Below are 22,660 nucleotides of genomic sequence, written 5' to 3'. Positions count from 1 at the left end.
GACTGTTTGGATTAAACGTTATCTTATATCTTTAGCCAGCAGAAAGTTATTTTTTAAGTAAAAAAGGTCCTTTAATAAGAATGTAATTCCTGTAGTTATAGTAGCTGTATTGAATGTATAAGGTTACTCATTCTGGCTTCATGTCTTGGAGCTGTTGGGTGGTGCAACCCATTTTGCCCTCTGCCACAAACTGAAACTTGAGTTTCTGTTGTATTTTCAGTAAACTTGTACAAGGTTTTTTATCTCCAAAGACTTTTTTTATAGCTGCAGACCAAATCAGACTTGATAAATTTCTCAAGGTCCTGCTGTGGTGGAACAGCAGTAAGAAAATAAGGCTTAGAAACTCTGGATAGTTAAATAAGGTTCAAGGCACTGGCAAGTTACCAGGTGCAGTAAGAATTTTGAGTTAGTTTGGATTTGGTTTTTGGGTGTGTTTTTTTTTTAAACTTAATTAACACTCAATTTTTACTCATGCAAACCAAAAAAAGTAGTAAGCAATAAAAATAAAAACCTTGGAATTTGAATCCATACATATGTTTTTTTAGATAAAAAGTAGTATCCTTTTCCCAAGTATATAATACCCTTAGGTACTACAAGAACGTATGCCAGCTTTAGAAAATAATTGAAATACAAAGAGCAAAAGTAGCCTCTACTGTATACTGAACCAGCAAGCATATTTTAAAATCTTGGTTGCAGAACTGCAGTTGGTATTGTACCTATGCCAGGGAATTTCACCTACATAGATGATGCGAATACATTACAAATTAGCAGAAGTGAGGGATATGCTGATGTGTAATATACAGTGAAACTTACAGAATTACAAAACAGATGCTTCTCTGCAATATTAGCCACAAAATGACATAATTACCTTGGGAAGGTGCAAATGAACATGGTCAGATAGGACTTAATATTTTTTTAATAACTTTTGACCAGTATGACTGCAACAGCAGTACTATTGCTAATAGGGAGATAGGGAGTCTGTGGGAAAAATGTTCCTTAAAATTACTTTGTTTAAAATTTGAAAGTCAAGGTTTAAACCAGGAAACTTTTTTTTCTTTTTTGGGCTTTAAAAAAAAAAAATCCTTGAATTTTTTTGCAGAACATCCCTGCCAAAACCGAAAGCTGGGTTAGTCATACATTTCTATGTGTTAGTCAGTTCCACATTTAAGTACTCCTGTGGCATATCATAGGATTAAGTACTTCTAATTTTTCTCTAATTATTTCTTTGTAAAAGGTCAAAGTAGACACAAAATCAATGTGTTGGTCAGAAATATTTTTTTGATCACTGTTGCTTCAGTACTCAATGCATGATCTCTTCTCATTGTTTATTTATTACCAACTTGCATATGCTGGAAAATAAACATGCAATTCCAGTCAAGTTTGTGAACCACTGGTATGAAGAGGTAGGGTGATTTTTGTCAGCCGGTGCTTGTACATTACCTACTTAGTTCCCACTGATAGATTTAATCTTTCTTTTGTCACTGTTAGTCTGTGGGAATATGGACAGGCAAAGTGGTGTGTATTTTGTCTATGAACTTCTAGGTTATAGCAGATGGAATTAAGTCCACTTTATAAAGAATACAGTAACATAGCCTACAAATTATGTGTATATACTGCCATTTGAGATGCTGCTCTCATAAACATGATCTATAATAAAAAATACGTGACTTAAGGCCATTCCTTATGCCCCATCTCTGATAGATGTAAATTAATATCCCAGTGTTTAGAAATTGCACATAGCATCAACTGGCAATCTCAAGATAAGAAATACTGATCAGTGTATAGGCAGCAGTTGGAAAAAACCTAAACCAACCAAGCAGCCAAATGCAAACCATCACCCTTTTGGGGTCTTTTCTTGGTGTATTCCGTATTTGTTATGCTAAAGGTCGTGTTTTACCACCAGTCATAAAGTTGAAATTAATTGAAATGAAAACATAGTTGTGGTAGCATTGTGCATCATAGATCAAAATTAGGAGACCCTTTGGTAAATATTATAGTATTTAGAAACACTACAATGATGCTCAGGTTGTCAAATCGTTAAGCCTTTTCCCTCCTGTTTCAGAGAAAACATTAATTTTGTTTTGGGCTCCTAAACACAGTTATGCTTACTGGCAGAGGTATTACCCCATGCTGTTCTTAGCTGGCTTGAAGAAATACTAAACACTGCAGTGCTCTAGTCTAATTTTGGAGTTTCCATGATATGTAAACCCCCAGCATTTTATTTTAACTGCTGTTTATTTCCCCCAGTTAGCATATAGTGTGGTGGCATGCTTAGCTTTTTAGGAGATCTCTGTCTACAGATTAATAGAGAGGCCTCATGAGCCTCTGCTAACATTCGTAAACTTCTTGTGGGTTCTTTGTCAGGTGATGTTTTAGACTGATGAACTACATATGATTGTTACTTTCTGAAAGGCTGACGAATCCAGCTTTTATTACTATATGTTTTAGTGGAGGATGCAATGGACTTTGAAGAGAAATGGCAGTCCTATGCTACAGTATTTGTTGAGCTGTGCTTTCTTTTGTACTTTTAAACTGTAATTTACCATGAATTGGCTAATCCAAAACTCACTGAAGCAACTTTCCATTGATTTTAACAACCTTTAGCTGAGACCCATATTGAAAAAAACTTATTTTTTCATAGTCATGTCACCATTATCCTGTGCCTAAAAATATTGCCTTATGTAGTAGAAATGTGTATTTTATCACCCTGAACTCTTTTTACTTTACTGCCCTAAAATGCAACAGAAAATGAAATCCTGACTGCGTGGGAGTCAGTGGTAAGTTTCATGTTGACTTCCTGGAAACCAGGATCCACGTAGAAGTTCTTAGTAATATACATTGCATGAAGATGAGGGTCAACCTTTGTCTTTCACAACATAATGAAGTGGCCGGTTTATTAATTGGCTGAAGGTATATGCGAGCAAATTCCTGTTCTTTACATGCAGATATGAACTTTTTCATTAATATAATGAATATAATTTCTTTCTTCTCTAAACACCCAAGTAAGCCTTTCATTGTGTTCTACCATTTGCTTTTCATTTTCTGAAGAATCCGTAATAAAAGCCTTTTATGATACATACCTTAATGTAAAAGGTTTCTTAGTTTCCAAGAACAACTTCTGAATGTTTCTGACTATAGCTAGTATCCACAGTATCTTCCAAATGGATAAAATTAAGCATTCATATCTCATCCTTTCCTACTGAATCCAGCAAGTTTTGGAAAGCAACTTCATTCTTTCACATTCATCCACATGTGGAAGGCTACCTATGTAAATCTCTTCTTAACGTACATGTCAAAAAAGAGCTCAGCTAATATTCTGAAGTATTGGAAGCATTTGTTTCAATCCATGAAAAGATATAACCCTTTTCTTAGCTTAAAAATGTGTGTGTGCGCACGCGCGCACGTGTGCGCATGCACGCTCGTGTGCGCGTACATATATACATGATGTGTATATGTTCCATGAACAACGTACCTTATAACACAGCTGGCAAAAGTTGTTCAGTTTTCAAAATGAGCAACATATGGTCTTTATAAGTTGTATAAGGAATATGCTGAATAAATAGGTGTTGTGATTTATTTTACATAAACAGATAAGGGAATTTAAATTAAAAAGATAAATCTGTGCATGGGACATAAAGCTAAAAAGCTGACTATGCTTATTGCTATTTTGGTTCTAGTAAGTGCTTCTAGGTCCTTGAATTTTTTTCAACTGTATAAAAAAAACTGGATTTACTCCCAGAGCTCCGCTTCTTAACTAGGGCAGTTTAAAAACTAAACAAGGGCTGAGTCAGTTAATTAGTTTAAATAAGATTACAAATCAGAAACACATTACGTAATGCTGATTTAATTACCATTTTTTATTTACCTAATTAAAACACTCTGAAGAAAAGTTAACAGTCTCAACAACGGCCGGTCGGGTGACTTGGCAGCGGCAGGTCTGAGATGCTGATAAAAGGGGAGGCGAAGCGGGGAGCCCGCCATGACCCGCGTGGCTCCGACGCCCCGGACCATCACGCGCCGCCTCGCTGCCAGGCCAGGTGGCGGGCGGGCGCCGGGGCGGTGGGGTCGCCCCGACCAGCCCGAGGGTGGTGGTGCCGCCCCAGCGGCAGACCCCCGCCGCGGGGGCCGGGAAGCCCTTCTCAGGGGGACGGAGGGGCCCTTGGCTGGACGGCGCGGGGTTTCTCCCGGTCGCGCCGGTGGCGGGCGAACCTGTCTGTTGCGGGAGGGCGCGGGGGAGCGCGGTCAGAGGGGTCGGCCGATGACCGAGGAGCTCGTGCCGTGTCCCCCTGCTCCAGAGCAAACAGGTTCAAACCGAGATGGAAACAGGGCCCGACTTCTGCCTGCTGGGCCGGCTGTCTCCCAGAGGAATCACCTCCGTGCCTGAGCCCTGGAGGCTTTTGTGAGATGACAGGCCTGCTTGGGCTAAAACCTGGGTTACCTGCCTGAGCCAGTGGGAGCACGGGCAGATACCTGAGCTTTCTGGGGCCGGCAGTCACCTCTGTTCCCGGCTGCCTTTTTCAGGTAGGTGAAGGTCAGACGGCAGCACCCTTTCAAGGTAAAGAGCAGAGGTCATGGTTATGGTGCCTCATGGCTCCTGGTGTGGCGCGTGGGTGCTGATGAAGCCTGCCCTCATAGGAACAGCACATCCAGCCTTCAGAGTAGCTCCCACCACTGCTCTGGTCTCCCAAGAGGTCCCTTGGGTGCCTCCTGGGTGCAAACTAATGAAGCAAGCAGAAAGCGGTGGGGATTACTTGCCAAAATGGAGTTTGCACTGACGCCTTCTTGAGATTTGGATACACCTCCTATCAATAGCAACCAGGACTGCTATTTCTGTGTCAGCCTAAGAGCCTTTGCCCACAGATTTCTTGGGTACGCTTACTTAAATTTGTGGAAACCAGGTCTGAAAACAGATCAAAGCTAATGATATGTCTTCGGAAAACTGGAGGATGCCACAGAGCCTCTGCAAGGTGAGCAACAAGCAATCCCACCTTGCATGGCCAGCGGGGTTTGTGTTGTCCCAGTGTTGTCTGGGAGGTGATGCCACTGCCCCATGAACTGCATCTGAATGTCTAACTTCAGATCTCTACACTGCTCATTTACCACCAGCTGTATGAATACCAAGCACATTAAAACTTGTAGGGCTATCGCCTCGTATACTTATCCAGTGCAATATCGTACTAGAGAGCAGTCTTTGTGAACACAGAGGAACTCCTTGAAGAATAAGGGTAGCAGAATGACATTTTTAAAAGAAATCACTGCTTCTATGTTGTGGAGGGTTTCAGTCTGCATGTCAGGAACGCATATTGCTAACAGAGTATATGCTGTTGGGAAAAGATATGAGGCTTTGTCCTGCAAACATGTCTTTCTCACGGTGAAGCCCTACTTGTTTTTTGAGATGCTGCTTCCTCCTGGTGTGAACTGTGGTTCATACCATATATCTTCAGGGATATAGAATCATAGAATCATTTGGGTTGGAAAAGACCCATAAGATCGTTGTGTCCAACTGTAAACCTAACACTGCCAGGTCTACCACTAAACCATGCCTCTAAGCGCCACATCTATGCATCTTTTAAATACCTCCAGCGATGGTGACTCAACCACTTCCCTGAGGAGCCTGTCCCAATGCTTGATAACCCTTTCAGTGAAGAAATTTTTCCTAATATCCAATCTAAACCTCCCTTGGTGCAACTGGAGGCCATGCCCTTTTGTCCTATCACTTGTTACTTGGGAGAAGAGACTGACACCCACCTCACTACAACCTCCTTTCAGGTAGTAATAGAAAGCTATAAGGCCTCTCCTCATGCCTCCTTTTCTCCAGACTAAACAACCCCGGTTACCTCAGCCACTCCTCATAAGACTTGTTCTCTAGCAAAGAAAGTAGTGGGGGTGAGCATTTCATCATACGAAATCAGTTAGCCAAAATTTTCAGGGTAAGTATTTCCATTAAATGTAGTGGTCTATGAAAATATGAAAAATAAATCCCACCTGAAGTTAACAAACTTATGAAAATGAGGGTGGCATTTCCATGTTTATAGCATCATTTCAGCAGATACTTAACAAAATAAAACACTTGCAACTTGTTTTTACCGTAAACAAACTGTTGTGTCACTAGAGTTGGTGTGAATAATGCTCATAAAATTGTACAATAATTCAGGGTCATCAGATATGGAAATGGTATACAATGAAGGGCATTGCTTTTGCAAAATGAAATTGTTAGAAGTATTTGGGAAGTTTATCAATCCAATCAGTTGCTTTGTCAAGGTAAAATAATGTAGGTAGTAGAAGGTAAGTGTGTAGTAAAATTAGGAAAATAATAATTAATGGTGATGAGTTAAAGCACACAGATGAAATTGTTTATTTATTTGCTTTATGGATTTTTGCTGATCACGTTATTTGTTTTGGAGGAGATGGAAATATCTTGCTTTTTTGTTGCCATGGATGCTTTCCTACCATGATGTTGTCCTGAAAGTCTTTGAAAGATGAAGAGTTGATTTGGAAAGTCTTTTCCCCATGCGGACAGCCCAGCAGTGGAGCTGGGGCCCAGGGAGGTTGGTCTGTCTCCATCCTTGAGGGGGTTTCATGCCCTGACTTTGTAAAGCCCTGAGCAGCCAAGTTTGATCCCACGACTGAGCCTTCCCTGGGTGGGGGCTGGGACTGGAGACCTCCCCAGCTCCCTGCCAGACTGGAGTGTCCTATGTTCCTGTGATTTTCAGGGTACAAACATTCGCCTCAAGTTTGTGTTGTCAGGTGGCAATGTAATCTTGAAGGATGACAGTCTAGGAGGTAGTTGTGATTCTTGTTCATGGTAGTGACTCTGCCAGTTGTCAAGTCAGATGCCATATAGATAATGTGAAGGCACGAACAGCATCAAACTGATACATACATGATGCTACATCTCTTTGGTCCTTTATCGTCCCCCATACCCAAATCATGGACTATCAAAGAACAAGGGTGTATTTACATGCTGGTGAATGATTAAATCAGTGTCTGTCAGCTGAGATTAACTGAGTGCAAAGGCTGTCTCCTAGCCTGTGGCAAATGAAAAGTGAAATGTGATCATTGAAACCTCTGAGGAGGTTTATTTGATTAGTATGACACCTGTGGAGAAGCTGCTTATTTCTAAGATGTGACTCAAGAAAGTATTTTTTCTTTTTACAGATTCTGCCTCTATTTGTTTTCCAGGCCTTCAGTGCTATGCTAATGCAGAAAGTCTTAAAAGTAAAATTCCTTGTACATTATGGGGCATAAGAGATGTATAGTGTAACTTACTTTTTAAAGACAGTATCCTCTCTTTACCTGCTGAAAAATGAAAGATTAGACTACTGAGGTGAGCAATACTAAAAATCCCTCAGGAAGCTGGTGAACAGCAGTGTGACTTTCTTGGCTTTGCTGGGATGTATGTCCTTCCTGCTGCTTGTTGAAGACAAGGTGGTGCAAAGGGAGAGAGCATCTTGTGCCTCACTGGGTGGCAAACCATCAACTTTTCTTTTTCCTTCTGCCTTATGAAGCCAAGAGTGATGTATCATGGTAGAACCTCTCTCCTAGTGCATGGCAGTGGAAATGGATGTTTTTTTCTCACCAGCAGCAGGCCCCAACAGTTAGCTTTACTTAACCCTGGCTGCAGTGAGAGTTGCCTGCACTCACAGATACTCATTAGGATTGACCCCTAGAAATGAAAACGTGGGAAACAATTCAGCATAAAATATAGCAGCTTCTTGACATCCTTTCTTACTGTCTTCTAAAAGAAAAAGTAATTTAAGAGAAAGAGTTTGAATGTCCTGGTGGCAGCCATGCTGAATCATGATAAAGTATACATAAAGTGTATCAAGGTTACATGAATATCTACCAGATAAGAGTAAAGGTTGGCTTGAACCATTCTCATATAAACTGTTCATCCATGGGGCAATAACTTACCAAGGCATCAGCTGCTGACTGTTGGAGCAGTCAGCACGAAGAAGAGCAGAGCAGAAGATACGCTCACCGTAGTTGTGAGCTGCATGTGAAAGCCGTTTTGTGGAAATGGTATGTGTGAGTCAGCTTTTGCTCTGTAGGAAATAAGGATAAGTACTTCTGAGGTCTGTGTGGAAGAATTTTTTTCAAGAAAAGCACATTGACAGTAAATTTGAGAAGGAGGTTTAAAAACCAGACAAACAACAACAACAAACAAAAAAACAAAGAAAAAAATAAACTAAGGGAAGTTACAGTTGGGAGCTACCTAAATGACAATGTTGAAAATTTCACTTTAATCACATTTACATGATGAGGTTTTATTTAGTACTAGCTGTATAGCTTTGCTTACAACTTCTAGCTTAGGAAGTTTTTTTTTTTTTTGAATGTGCACAGAATTATTTGGTGGGAAAATTGAATGTAAAGCCAGCTAGACAGACAATGAGTCTGGTTTATGTCTTTCTCCATCACACTGGAAGAAAAGCCTGATATTTTTAAACCCAAGCCTCATGCTGTTGATTAATGATCTTGTGCAGATGAGGACAAAGAAAGATTTAAAGTGTCTTAACATGTCTTTTGCTTTCTTAGTTTCTGTGGCTTTCCAAAAATGCCTCTTGCTCCCTCTTGTAGAAGAGTATTGCTTCAATGTCTCTTTTCATTCAATGTTCTGCTTATAAATTAAGTTATTCATATAATTTATTCCTACAATGATCATGGTTCTCTTGTTTTTTGCAAGGCTATTTGCATCCAATCTGATCAGGAGAGTGCTTTACAATTACTGATACTCGTAAGAGAATTGGATTGTCACAGACCATCTCAGGTCTCTGTCTTTCATCCTGAAAATGAGATGCTTCTGTGTGCTTTAAGTGCAGAGTTACACAGGTTGATGTCATGGTTTAACCCCAGCTGGCAACTAAGCACCACACAGCTGCTTGCTCATTGCCCCATGGTGGGATGGGGAAGAGAATTGGAGGGGTAAAAGTGAAAAAACTCGTGAGTTGAGATAAAGACAGTTTAATAGGTAAAGCAAAAGCTGCACACACGCAAACAAAGCAAACCCAGGAATTCATTCACCACTTCCCATCAGCAGGCAGGTGTTCAGCCATCTCCAGGAAAGCAGGGCTCCATCACACATAATGGTTACTTGGGAAGACAAACGCCATCACTCCTAATGTCTCCCCGTTCCTTATTCTTCCGACATTTTATATGCTGAGCATGACGTCATATGGTGTGGAATATCCCTTTGGTCAGTTGGGATCAGCCGTCCCAGCTGTGTCCCCTCCCAACGTCATGTGCACCCCCATCCTCCTCGCTGGTGGGGTGGGGTGAGAAGCAGAAAAGGCCTTGACTCTGTGTAAGCGCTGCTCAGCAGTAAGGAAAACATCTTGGCATTATCAACCCTGTTTTCAGCACAAATCCAAACCAGCCCCATACTAGCTACTATGAAGAAAATTAACTCCATCCCAGCCAAAACCAAACCAGTTGATACTCTCATACAGAATACAATTCTTTACTTTCTCAGCTGCTTTAAGTGAAGGGTTAAATAAGTTCTTCTCATATTCATCTTACAATAATTCTTTGCTTTCTCAAGATCATTGAGACCCCGCTGGTGACTATGTTAGTAGCATCTACTTCTCAAAACACTGTGTGAGAATCAAGCTGTAAAAATCATGATTGATAAGTAGTTAACATAAACCAAAGCTAAGACTGACTGGCAAATTATAATAACTAGCCAGCTGCTTATCCCTATAACTGGAAAATTCTTTGCTGAGTTTACCTTACTATAATATGAAAAAGAATTGTTTAAACTACCATCAATCTTTAAATCCTGCATCCAGAAAGTGGCCGTGTTGACAATGAGAAATAGGAGTAAAGGCAAATTGCTGTGCAAGAGCTAAAAATATTCTTCACTTTGTGCATCTTTTTAGTGAATTTTAACAGGAGAAGACTTCAAGGCTATTTTCTGGTAGGCGTCATTAACCCAGATGCAAATCTCTGTGTTCCTCGAGCTACACTGTCCAAGCTTTGTTAGGTGCATCTGCTACCAAATTGACGCTTCATTTAGCCACACGTCTGCAGTAGTTTTACACTCTGACCATTGCTGTGTAAAATTAATCCTCTTTGATAATCTTAATTTAAATAATAATATGTATGGTTTGCAGAAGCAGAGAATGCCTTTTAGAAGAATATTAAAGTTCACCCCCTGCAGGGCAAACCTTCCCATTGCAACATAGGAAAAAGGACATTTGTCCATATAAAGGTTCATATGTAGAGAAGCATCAGATTTTTAGCATTTCTTGTAGCTGATTGAGTTTTCAAATTAACTTGATTTGATTTTTTAAAGGGCTATGCTGTATCTTATCATGAAAAGAAACAGGCATACTGAATGGCTACATATTGTGCTGTACAGTGGGACTCTCAAGAGTGCCCAAGTGCCCAAACCATGGGATGTGCAGAATCTGACTGGGAGGCCTGCCCTTCATTCTTCTTACCCAGGGTTGAAGAAGATAGAGGAAATTTTATGTGAAATTCGCTATCCAATGTGTATTTTATTGTGCACAAGAGTGATTTCATTCAGTATTGTAAAATTTAGTTGTGTTTTTAATATCATTGGAGCTGGGTTTCAGATATGCCTTGGTTTTCCAGTACTCTGGTAGATCCCCAGATGCTTGTCTTCTGTGACAACTGCCTCTGATGAATTCAGTAGAACTTGAACTGTGAAATGGATTTCCATCTCAGATAATATCTTCTGTAGAATCAAACTTGTGTTAAACTGCTTGAGAGACGTGTGTCAAGCCGTGTTTGCTAAGCTATGTAACAGGTGGTAACAGATTTCAGTGAACTTCCTGTAGCAGGTGGAGGGAATCTTTTGTTCTAGGTTGAGGGCTACGTTGGCTTAAGGAAGCAGTGATGACAATTGAAGGACAAGTATTTGTTGATATGTACTTTTCTCCTTTTCTATTTTTTTTTTCTTTAATTTGGACCCTGTAAGCAGCAACACATTCAAGAACTCTGACTTCCCACTGGGGTCGATTTGGCAGTAGCAATTTCTGTAGTGTTATGATGCAATTGTTTGGCAGTCCTATGCTACTAACAAGCACTGCTACATTTAAAAAAATGGATATTTTTATTCAGACTATAAACCTGCTCCATTTCAGATACCTACATACAGAACAATTGGTTGTGCTTCATCTAATTTCTTATTCTTTTTGCATACAAGAGCATCTGTCATGTCTTTGTTAGTAACAATCTCTTGCAGTGGAGCAGGGTTTTATTATATTATTGGTGTGGGAATACAGCAAAAAGTAGATAGTTTCAGAAGCAACTGCTTTTATGAATAAGGTTATAATTTATTATTGCGTGTGTTAACATCAAATTGCATTCTCCTCCAGATTCATTAGGTGCATGTATCATGAAAAGAACACTCTTTGAAGCCTACAGGGTTTGGGTTTTGTTAGTTTTTATGTTACATAATCTTCATTTCACAACAGCAATTCTCACAGACTAGGAATACAAATCCTATATTGTATTAAAATGGACAGTTGTGTCTTCAGTGCAGTCCCAAGTTTGTGGAAGCAGCATAGGCCTTTGTGCTTTAAGGAAAGGGTAAAGAAACAGGACTCATCACTGAAAATGCCATTAGTTGCCTGATCCAGTGTGTCTTTCTGGTCATTCCCTGAGAAGAAACTACCTCTGCTTTGCTGATTATGCAATATTATATTTGGGGAATGGAGGGAAAGACAATGAAAAGGTACCCTTGTAGATGTGTTTACAACTTGAGTATTTACCTGAATGACTCTCTTGTCCTTATTCAGTGATCTATGAGTTCCTCTTATTAGGATCATTGAATCTTTCACAATGTTTCTGCTTCTGCATAAAAAGTGTTACATGTAGTGTGTTTGTTCAATAATGCCTTCATGAAGAAAGTCAGGGAAGTGACCTTTAAAGAGCAAAGTTAGGTATTAGTTTAATACTGGAGAAGGGTATTAAAAGGTTAAAAAACAAATTAGTAAAACATTTCTTTCATTTCTTTGTAGATTCTGGACAGCCAGGAAGTCCAAGCCACAATGATCCTGCCAAGAATCCACCAGGTAAATATAAGTTCCAGAACATGTGCATCTAACATTGTTTGAGAACAAAGATACTACTGTTAAGAGTAGAGTTAAGAGAGCATAATTGGTCAGCAACTTATTTTGCACTGGTAAGTACATATAATCAGGACAAGCTGTGATTATTTTAGTTCTTTTAAACTGGCAATGCCTCAACTGTAGTTTCATCAACATTCATTTAATATAAGGAAATTTTCTTTCAGTTCATAGTTTTTAGAATTTTGTAAGTGAGAATAGGCAGAGGAGTAAGGAGACAAGATCCCAAATAACTCTATTTTTATAAAAGTCTTCAAATGCTACAATTATTCTTTTATCTCAGACAAAACACAATTGACCTACCTCTAAAGTCACTGAACTGAGCTACCAGCTTCTTTATTTTTATTTTATACATGCATTATAAAATGCAAATATGTTCATTTTTTATATTTTTAATATCAACTCAGACCAGTATTTTAACATGTTGTTAATGGGTCAAGCTGGTGACATTTGGAATTTTTTTTTTGAGAGATGTGAGTGTCCTTTCAAGGATTCTCTAAAAATAAAAATTCAAGAGAAAATCAAACCCAGACTTTGCCATTCCACACTGTTTTGACCAAAGGTTATTTGTATTTTCATGGAGTTATCCTTCTAATCAATTGGGCTGTGCTAGTAAATGTTGTAAATCTTTTTTGTTTTATGAATTTTATTGGGGTAAGACAAATAAGTGTGACAGACATACTGTCACTTCTTAATGAGCATGGGGTGATGCCTGCCACCACCGTCATGCTGTATCTTCTCATTTTGGCTCTCAGAAGAAATGTCTATCTGAAATAAGCTGCAACTAACTCAGTTTGCTCTTTTTCTAAATGCAAAATGAACCACAGGCCAACCAAGAAGTAATTGTGTGATGCTGGGCTGTTACATATATGTGAATATTTTCTGGATCTGTCCAAATACCAGGGAAAACAGCCCGCATTCTGGCTGTACAGTTTTGTACTATGCATATAATCAAAGTATTCTCTACATGTGGTGGAATATGTCATGTGTGTTGCATGTGAGTACTGAAAAGTGGGAGAACCATCATAGATCGTTATACAAAAAGCCATATTCCTGTAATATAAAATCAAGAAACATGCACTGGAAGATGGCAGGTAATTTTTGGAGATTTGAGGGCAGAACAAGTCAAATAACATGCTAATCTCTTCTTCAAGTGATTTTTTTTTTTTTTTTTCCAAGGGATGATGCAAGCTTGAAATCACTTTTGGCTGGAGACTTGATGCTGTTTCTCTCCAAACTGTGTGGGATGTTATGAGCAGGCTTTTATTTCTCTATTAAATACATGACACATATTATGTAGGATGGTGGTTTAAAAACCCAAACCAGCAAATTTACACCTAAAATAAGCCTGAAAAATTTCCTCACAGATAATCACAGTTTTGTAAAACTTGAAGCATTTAGCTGTAGGGCATTTATTTTTGTTTCAGAATGTTTGTTTGTGAGTGCAAGAAAATCCAAATGCATTAGCCCTCATCATTTTGAAGGATCCTTTGTAGCCTCTGGGTTTGGGAAGCTGAAGGCAGGGTCTGGAAGCTTACCTTCAATGTTTTAAAATTCTGTTTTTAAAGTACCATTTAGCATTTGGAGTAGAAAGGCAGATGTTCGTATTTCACTGGTGAGGATCACATCCTCTAGTGAGTCCAGGCTCACCAACCCTCAGTCTCAACCCCAGGCTACTCCAGCAAGGAGTAATCTTGGAGGGCAGCAGATAACTATATAGACTTTCCTTTGGCAGCCCTGTGTGGCAAGACCAGATGCCCCAATGTTTGACAAACTCCAGTGTCCCAGCATGTAGAGGGAGAGAGAGGGCAGAGAAATCTGTTGCTGGTCTCATCATGAAACTTTCTGCTTGAAATTTGAGCATAACCCTTTCTCATCCTTTGGAGTCACTGCTGGCAGTATTATTCCTTTATCTGCTGCCAAGTGGGGACAGAAAATGGAAGCTGTGCCTTGCTTCTCTTGAAACCCTTCATTTAAGCAGAGACAGAGGCATAATTGAATATCATCTGTCTATTTGAGGATACATGAACTTCTAGCATCATTCAGCTTCCCTGTGTGATACTGTCTTGGGGTTAAACTGGCAGGGAGAAAGTGTTGAGGTTTGTGAGACTCCCAGGACTTCTGAGGCTGTGCAGGAGAATTTGAGGGAGTTGCACTATGTTCAGCTTGTCTGGGGAAAGGACTGCTGTCCTGTTCTTTCTTATTAAACTTCACATGAGTCTTATTAGAACCAGGCAGTCACTTTTGTCAGAGCCCCAGAGGATATCCACTCTGAGGTTTGTTTTTGGTCTCAGGCCAGGAGCACATGGAATGGCAATGCCAGGAGGGTTTGTTCTTCTATCATGTTTTGGTCTGATGCCTGTATGTCAGGGAGCCAGGGATAGGTGCTGTTAGCTTTTGGATGCCACTACCTTCACAAAGACATTGCCAAGGAAGAGGAGCTTGGAAACTGAGTGGTAGTTGGCGAGCTTGCTGGTGTTAAAAGTGGGTTTTTCTAGGTTTGGCTAGACTGTTGCATTCTTTAGGGTGTCTGGTAATTTGCTGTCCTAACCATGGAGGGAGGGTAATGTCACTTGCCAAAGAAAAGAACATTAAGAGCACTTGCTGGAATTCTTTACAATACGTTCCTAAAAATACACTGAATCCTTTGATAGCATAATACAGTATTAAGATGATGTAGCTTGTGGTGAAAGAGGTATGTAGCTTTTTTAGCAAGATCCAGCGATACCCTCCTCTAAGTTTTATTTTTCAATAACTTTCATCTGGTATATTTCTAAAGAATGAAACTTGCTTTTCTGAGAGCTGGGTTGTAAAGATCACTTCTCCGCAGGGATTGTTAAGTAGGTTCCAGACAGATAGATGAGCTGAGCTGAACTGAGCTAAACTGAGAGAAAAGTTTGAACACTGCTGTTGTCTGCATCAGTCATTAAGTTCCTGGGATCTAAAAGTTTATGTTAGGCTAGCATGGTGCTAACTATTAAACGTTTACATGGTTTCAAAGAGAAAATGGACTTGTCCACGGATGCATCGAGGATGACTAAACAGATAGAGGCACACCTAGATTAATAAGTTTTAAAACTGAAAATACTTGGAGCCTTGGACACTATCAGTCAAAAAAAAACCCCAAACCCCAAGTCCTTTAGGCCTACCCTGCTTCTTACTATTCTACTGGGCATCTGCTGAACAGAGGCTGTTGAAGGAGACCTAATGTGGCAATTCAGTGTAATGCTGTATTATTTGCTCCCTGCAAGTACCATAGGTCTTTTATATAGCTTAAGAAAATCTGAAAAATGAGCCTTTCTTAACTTGTGTGTCTCGAAATACCTGTAAAGGTGTGGGAGGATATGTACTGATGACAGAGGGAGTGATCTGTCAGTAAGTTCATCTGATAGGCATAAGAACATTATGAAGGTGAGTAAAAAGAGAAAAACACCTAGAACTACTAGTAAGGTAATGATATTGACACCAGCTATAACAATTTGGTCTCTAGTGATACAATCCTTACTAGGCAGTTCTTCTAGTAGAGGATTTTCTGTGTTTTGTTCTGCTTTATTTTTCTTTCCATTACTTACTGCCTGCTGGCCACAAATGTTTGACATTAATAAGGTTACTTGCTATCTGCCATTGGTGTGAAGTTGCTGCTTGGCAGTGTTAATACTGCTGTGTCCAGTTGTTGTCATGTTGCTCAAATCTATGAACACAGTCTTTTTAAGCTGCTAAATAAGAGAAAGAAATAGCAATACTGATAGAGTAAAATGTTATCTTGATATGGCAATAAGATAGGATAGACAGTTGAATACAATTTGAGGAACCAAGAGAACGGGAAACCTGAAAGAGTGGATACCAGTTTCTACTAGTTCTTCATATTTTTTCTTCTGGATGGAGCTGGGAGGAGAATGGTCTCTTCTTGTACAGGTCCCTTCAAAATTTCACAGCAATTCTTGTCCAGCATTGGGGAGTACAAAAGATAATTTTTCAAAAGGTGCAAAGGAAACCTAACCATCCTGACATAGACAGTTATGAACCTCGTTGGTGAGGGAGGACAAGTGTGTTCAGATTTTTGCTTTTATCCAAGCAGTTGACTTCAGAGGTTATTAGAGCTATGTTTCCTAGCAAGTTGCTCCTGCTAGTTTTTTTTTCCTGATAGAATTTACTCCACTTCAGCTGGTCCAAGGAATGTTTTCATATGAATTTTGCAACCTCTGTAACATCAGTCAGAGCTGAATGAGGAATGCAGATGACTCAGGTTTGAGCCTGTGCGCTGATGAATATTACATTATTTATACAGGTAACACACTTTTAGACAGAGATATTGAGAAACTGTCTCTCCGCCTTTCATTCCTCCCCACTGTTTCCCTTCTTTCTTCCACAGTAACACATGATACATTGTCAGGGAATTCATCTAGTGATAAGATCCTTAATCTGAATGAGGCATAGGTATGTGAATCCTCGGCCCCAGCCCCACTGCTCTGGAATTGGTTTTCCCCTTCTATTTTCACCAGAAATTTTATTCTGGGAACAATTTCCAAAGAAGACCTGAGTGAAATCACCATCTATTCATTTTTTTCTTTTTCCTAATTAAAGAAGATGTTGCCAAAAAGCTTGCAACCAGCCTCACCTGTCTCTCAATATGCAAATCTCTCTTGCAGCTGTAGAGCCCTAAAGGCATTTTTGCGCTTTCATATGGGCTAGCAGCCATAGGGAGAACATTCTTTTTGGATCAAGCCCTAAGAAATGTGTAATAAAGTTGCCTGTATATGACTGTTTTAGATAGAAGTATTTCAGTTTTAAGTTTTAGAATGTATAGTCTCAGAAATAACCTCTGAAGAGTAACATGGTCTCAACCTTTGCTCTCTTTTGGAAATGCAATCAGCAAATGTGTTTGAGTCTTGAATGACTCAGAATACAGATGGTTTCATTATTTTACTGTCTTGCAAGTTATCCTCTGTGGATAGGGAATTAGCCCCCTAATTAATAGGAATAGAAGAGATATTAGCTGACCTCGTCATTGTAAGCAGCTTTTCTTGTGGAAGCAATGATGCCATAGTAGCAGTTTGGGGATTCAGAAAGAATTGTATTTAAACAAACATACATTCACCTCGCTTTTTCAGCATGGGAGTGGATATTCTGAAACGCTTGCTGTTTCCTGTATGCCTGCAGCTGTGCCATCTCAGATAGTGATCTTAAAATAAAACAGGGTTGGGTTTGGTCAGGGCTTGATTTTCTGTGGAGTTCTCCCTTTCCCAAATGCTCTATGAATTAGTAATGCCGGTGATTGAGAGGTGATACTCTTCTTCCTCGTTAGCCTTTCAGCCCTGAGCCAGGTGGGGCATTCTGAGGGCAGTGCAAAGCTGTGCTATCTCAACAATCAGAAACCAGCACAGATTGTACAGCCCCTTTTTCCAAGAGCAATAGTTTTTGGCCTTGCATGCTGGTTTGAAATTTGTTGTGGGCAATTACTACTGTCTACTGGCTTAGGATTACTTCAGTACCCGTTTCTGGTACTGTTTTTAAGACACTGGCTTCAAAATGCATGCAATAAGAAAACAAACTGCAAGTCTGCTGACTGTACGTTAACTTACTGTGAACAGTGTGAGACTAATTTTTCACTACCAGTTCTGACTGTGAATAGTAGCTGTATGCCACTAGGATTCCTGCTGCAATTAAAGAGCTTCCTGTAGAAGTTAGATATTATTGCAGACAGTAGCAAGAGCTGATCCTTAAAAAGTCAGTTTTCAAAGACTCACAGGAAAGAATCTGTACAATGTAATTATTTAGTCTTTAACTGTAGCAGTTTCAGAAGTCAAGCAAACCTGTAGCAACATCCAGAACATTACATTGCATAACTTGAAGTCAAGCTACAGCTCTCTGCAAGTATTTTGTATACCAGGCTGAAGATCCCAGCCTTTCTTCTCACGGTAGCTCCTGATGTTGAACCTGTGTCACTGCTAGTAAGTCTATCTACTGCTGTGTAATTTCTCTTTTTAAAGATCCAGAAATAAAAGTACAGTAATAAAAATTGTTTCCTGCACTGATTGGATCCTTACTCCTGTTTTATAAGTTGCTCAAAATCAAGGCTGCATCAGTGAAAAAACTAGATGTTTAGTGATACCAGGAAGCAATTTTAAGTTTTGGCATTAGTCAATATGCAGCAGAATGTAAACAGACCTTCTATTCATAAAAGTACAATTAAATCAGAAGACAGAAAAAAGGCTGGTTAAAGATTTGTAAAACCAGACGTCACTGGTAAGCTTTTAAGTAATGTGAGAACAAGCCCTTTACAGTATGTGTTAGTGCAAACTGAAAATATTTTTCAGTAGGTTTAAACAACATTTTTTTTCCCCATTTTAAATGTTGGTGTGGTTAAAAGCTATACTTGTAGTTCAGCCCTTGAAGGCATAGCACAGGAATAGAGTGGAAGATGTATAAGGACTAGGACAGAATGACTTCTACAGCAGTTGGAGGCATTACTGAAGCTTTCTCCTTTTTACTGACTATATGAGGGGAGCTTGATCAGAACTGCTGCTTGGTTCAATCTGTTTATCTTTCATCCTTGATGGCACTGGTCTGGTTGTTGTAGTATTGCCTGGAAAATGTATTTTTCCAAAATGAGTTTTCTGTACAAAAAGTAAGGAGGGAAGACAGATTTTATACTCGCCCTGTACAAAACCTAAAAGGAAATACAGAAAAAAATCCACTGTTATTTATGGGTTTTGGAAGTTACCAACTGTTTATACAGAATTGCACTATGGTGGTTTCGGCAGAAATCTTATTTTTGTAGAACTCAGATTTTTAACAATAATGACAATTAGTGAAGTGCATTTCAGAGAGTGTCATCTCTCAGGCAAGATGAGTTTTAGTAAATGACAATACTCAGTACTTATGTTAGGTTTGAACAACAAAGACAGCAAAGTGTTATCATGACCATCAAAAGATACAGTAAATCCTCTATGAGGAATATAACAATAGCCTGTTATCAAGTGTGGTAGTTTCTGTACTGAACAGATCAGAAACATACACGAAGAATGCTAGTTTAAGGCTCTATAACATGTTAATGCAAGCAGTGCATTAGAGAATGCTTAGTCAAAAAAACAGTCAAGACCTACACCATACAGAGTATCACCACGTACTTTTTTCTTTCATGCAGTGTAATAATGTGAATATGAATGTTAACTTTTATTCAGTAGGGAGATCAGCTTCACAAGGTAAAAGGCAGCATCTCACACCATAAAGTCAAAATGTCCTATACTGTTGTCCTGCTGCATTCAGTCTTGCTGTTTGTCCTTTATCATATGTAGAGTGCATGTTTCTGCAACAAATTACAGCAGTTTAATAGCACAGAACATTTTCCTATTGCACAGCTGGGAGCCAAAAACAGTTCTGTAACATACTCGCCATGGATTGTCTTCCTAACGAGTTAAAACTGTTCAAGTCCACTGGTGCTGGAACTGAACATACTGTGTTTATTTTTCTGCCCTCGGAGGCAGCACTGGAATCCACCTTCCCTGTTAGAACATGAGGCTCAGGATGAAGTTACTCAATGCCTGTGACATAGACTGTTTATTGTTGCATGATTTTTTTAATAATATTTTGTCACATTACATAGAGAAAAAAATCAAGCTGCTTTTTAAGCTAATTGAGATGGACAATAGCTGCAGTTTCCCTCTCTTTCCTAGTGCCAGGCAAAGCATTTGCATATATATGTGGTGTCATTATTTTTGGACTGTCCAAGGCAGGGTGAAACCTGGGTTAAAGACAGTGATCCATCAGTCAACAACACATCCTTCTGTGAGGGCCTGATAAATAGTGGTACCACTCAGTGGCAGAATTTTTTCCTTGCTCCTATTTCGTTATCACAAGGAGGGAAACACACTATGTTGCTTTTTAAGTTATGTGGGTGTTCTCAGTATTGACAGTGAGAAAAATGAAGAATTCATGAGAGAAGGCTGAAGATTAAAAACGTGTGTCTGTGTGTCTCTGTGTGTGTGCGTGCATACACATGTATACATCTGTGTTCTTACATGTAAAATGCTACATGGGCATTTTCTTTTTTTAATATGAGCCTTGGGGCTTGTTCTCACTGTAATGATAGCTTGACTAATCTACACTTGGGTAAAGCTCCTCTCAAGTTAGCCTAACTTGAGTGAGAGAAGTTGTGCTTCAAAGTAGTGGTATTTGGATAAGCAGCAAAGAAGTTCAGTCTTGTCTCATTACCAGCTCCAGAGCTGGCTGTGTCATGTTTTCATCCACACAAAAAACATGGAGAAAAGGTGCAAGAGAATGCAGAAGGTGAAAGAGAAAGGCTCTTATTTCTTAGAAAGTGAAGATGAATAAGGTTGCTGAGAGGCCTGCAACATCCTGGTGAAAGATGATAAGAGAGGAAAAAGTAATGGATATGGAGAGAAGCTGTTGAAAATGAGAGGGAGAGGAGTGTGAAAGGAAGTGAAGAAAAAAGAGAGGGAGACCTGCAGAGCTACTAGTGGAAATAAAGACATGCAGGGGTATTGTATGAGGTGGCATGCAGGTATACAGTATGAAGTGATGTTGACTGGAAGATGAGAAGATGATAGCATTGGCGTAACATCATTCAGGATGATCCCACAGGCCTATGGTGCTCTGCACGCCCACTGCACTTGCTCCTGGGATGGTTTTTCAGCTGGGAAACACTGACATTTGCTTATAGGTGTAACAGATGTCAGGAAAAGTACTCAGTTGGATGCATTCACATTCATTCAGCTTGAGCTGTCAGGTGCATTGTTTATACCTGCACTGGTAAATAATATCAGGGGTGCTGGGTGAGGTGGCTCTGTGTGCCTAGTAAGACTGCCAGTAAGCAGTGAAAAACCGCACTTTTTGCCTCTGCCTTCCTTGTTTCACCCTGAAAAGTAAGTAGAGATTTCTCCAGATATACCAAGGACAGATCTCTTAAGTGAAGTGTACTGATTTTACAGTCACTTTTCTGATTACAGTGGCAGTGTTTTCTGAAATTACTTGAAGATGAAAGCACTAATTGCCAAAGGAAATCTAAAGAGAATAGTACTGAACCACTGTTTTCCAAATCAGTAAATATTCCAGTAGGTGCATTTTTTATTTGTTTGTTTTGTTAGTTAAGACATTTAGAGTGCATTTACTCATTCAAACATTTGGAACAGAAAATTGACAGTGTATTTCCAAAGAAAAAAGCTGTGTTAATTCAGAAGAGAGATTAGAGAATACACAGTAAGAAATTCTTAGTGCACATCTCACATCATCTCACATGAAAGTGAATAAAAAAGTAATACTGTTGGAGCAGCAATGTGCACCAAGTATAGATCTGAATATTTCTGTTGGTGAATGGTTGGCATTCCTATGTTTAAGGGCTGTGATGTCATGTAATCTCAAATTCAGTCAAGTCAGTTTATGCAGTGATTATTGATATGAGACTTCCACAGAAACCTGGGTTTCTCAGCTTCCTTTTTATAAGGTTATCTAGTTACATGACTGAGATAAGTCTTGATTATCAGCTGTTGTTTCACTGCAGTACTCCAAGTTGTGCCTGAATTTCACAGCAGAGAGAACATATCAAACATATTTATCTTAGAACAAGTAAACATAAGCCAAAACAATAACATATGGTTTCTTAAACATGGGTTTCTAGATGTATAATTCAGCATGTGTATAAAAAAAACACTGAATAGCTCAGCTATTTTGCCCAGTTCCTGCTTCTACTGGAAGTAATAGTAAAACCCTCATCAGATTCAGAGGTGATTTGATAACAGAGGTGGTAGTGTAAAGTCACTATCAGCAGGGTAAGAATTAAGTAAAAATCTATTTAGTAGAAATGTGTGCAAGGATAGGATATGGTGAAATTGCTTAGTCCAGCTGATACAGTTCTTAGTTCAATACTGACTTAAAAATTGAAGGTACTAACAAAAGGAACTAGTTTTTAGACATTTTCTGGATGGTTAGCTAGGAACTCAGTGTATTGCTTGTTAGTTTTCATACATGTATTAAAAAATTGCTTTCTGACAACTCCTCAAGATTTTTTGCACCTCTGCCTGAATTTCAGCCATCACTAGATCCTGAGATCAGCTTTTGATGTACTTTGGTCTGTGTATTATAGATCTGGGACTCTGTTGATACTCTTGTTAGCTGTTGTATAAACTTACCTATAGTTATTTATTAAACTTCTCATTGTATTGATTATGGTATTGTGATCTTTTTCAGTGTACCTTGAGGACAGTTTCGTAAAATCTGGAGTGTTCAACGTGTCAGAACTTGTGAGGGTGTCCAGAAGTAAGTTATCATTTGCGTTTACTCATTTCCAAAGCCTGCTATAGTCAAGTGAAGGTGTTTTTCGTGAGGTTTTTTTTCTCCCCAAGACGTAAGATGCATAGTCAATGCCTGTAACCGTGCACAATTTTGATATCTTTGACCACAGTATTACAATTCATCCTGCATGTGTTTGCAATAAAACAGACAGAAGTCTTCTTTTGTCTCTTCAATATTTAAAGATTGAAACAATTTGTTATGTGTCCCTTTGCACAACTTAATGGACTGATATATCAATAAAATTACCATACGTAACA

At 39.2% G+C, this 22,660-nt stretch overlaps 1 protein-coding gene across 13 annotated transcripts in view; it reads left to right on the top strand.

Annotated features, from left to right (window-relative positions):
- Positions 1-22,660, top strand: part of NFIB (nuclear factor I B) — a 177,430-nt gene that overhangs the window by 90,420 nt on the left and 64,350 nt on the right. For all 13 annotated transcript variants that reach the window (XM_075020667.1, XM_075020672.1, XM_075020671.1 and 10 more), the window contains exons 3-4: positions 11,985-12,038; positions 22,299-22,367. In XM_075020667.1, the coding sequence (XP_074876768.1) occupies positions 11,985-12,038; positions 22,299-22,367 (123 nt within the window). The remainder of the gene's footprint in view (positions 1-11,984; positions 12,039-22,298; positions 22,368-22,660) is intronic.

Source organism: Buteo buteo, chromosome Z (assembly GCF_964188355.1).
Source record: "Buteo buteo chromosome Z, bButBut1.hap1.1, whole genome shotgun sequence".
In the NCBI taxonomy this organism is placed as follows: domain Eukaryota; kingdom Metazoa; phylum Chordata; class Aves; order Accipitriformes; family Accipitridae; genus Buteo; species Buteo buteo.
Note: the sequence above shows the minus strand (reverse complement) of the source record. Positions and strands in the feature narration are given on the sequence as shown.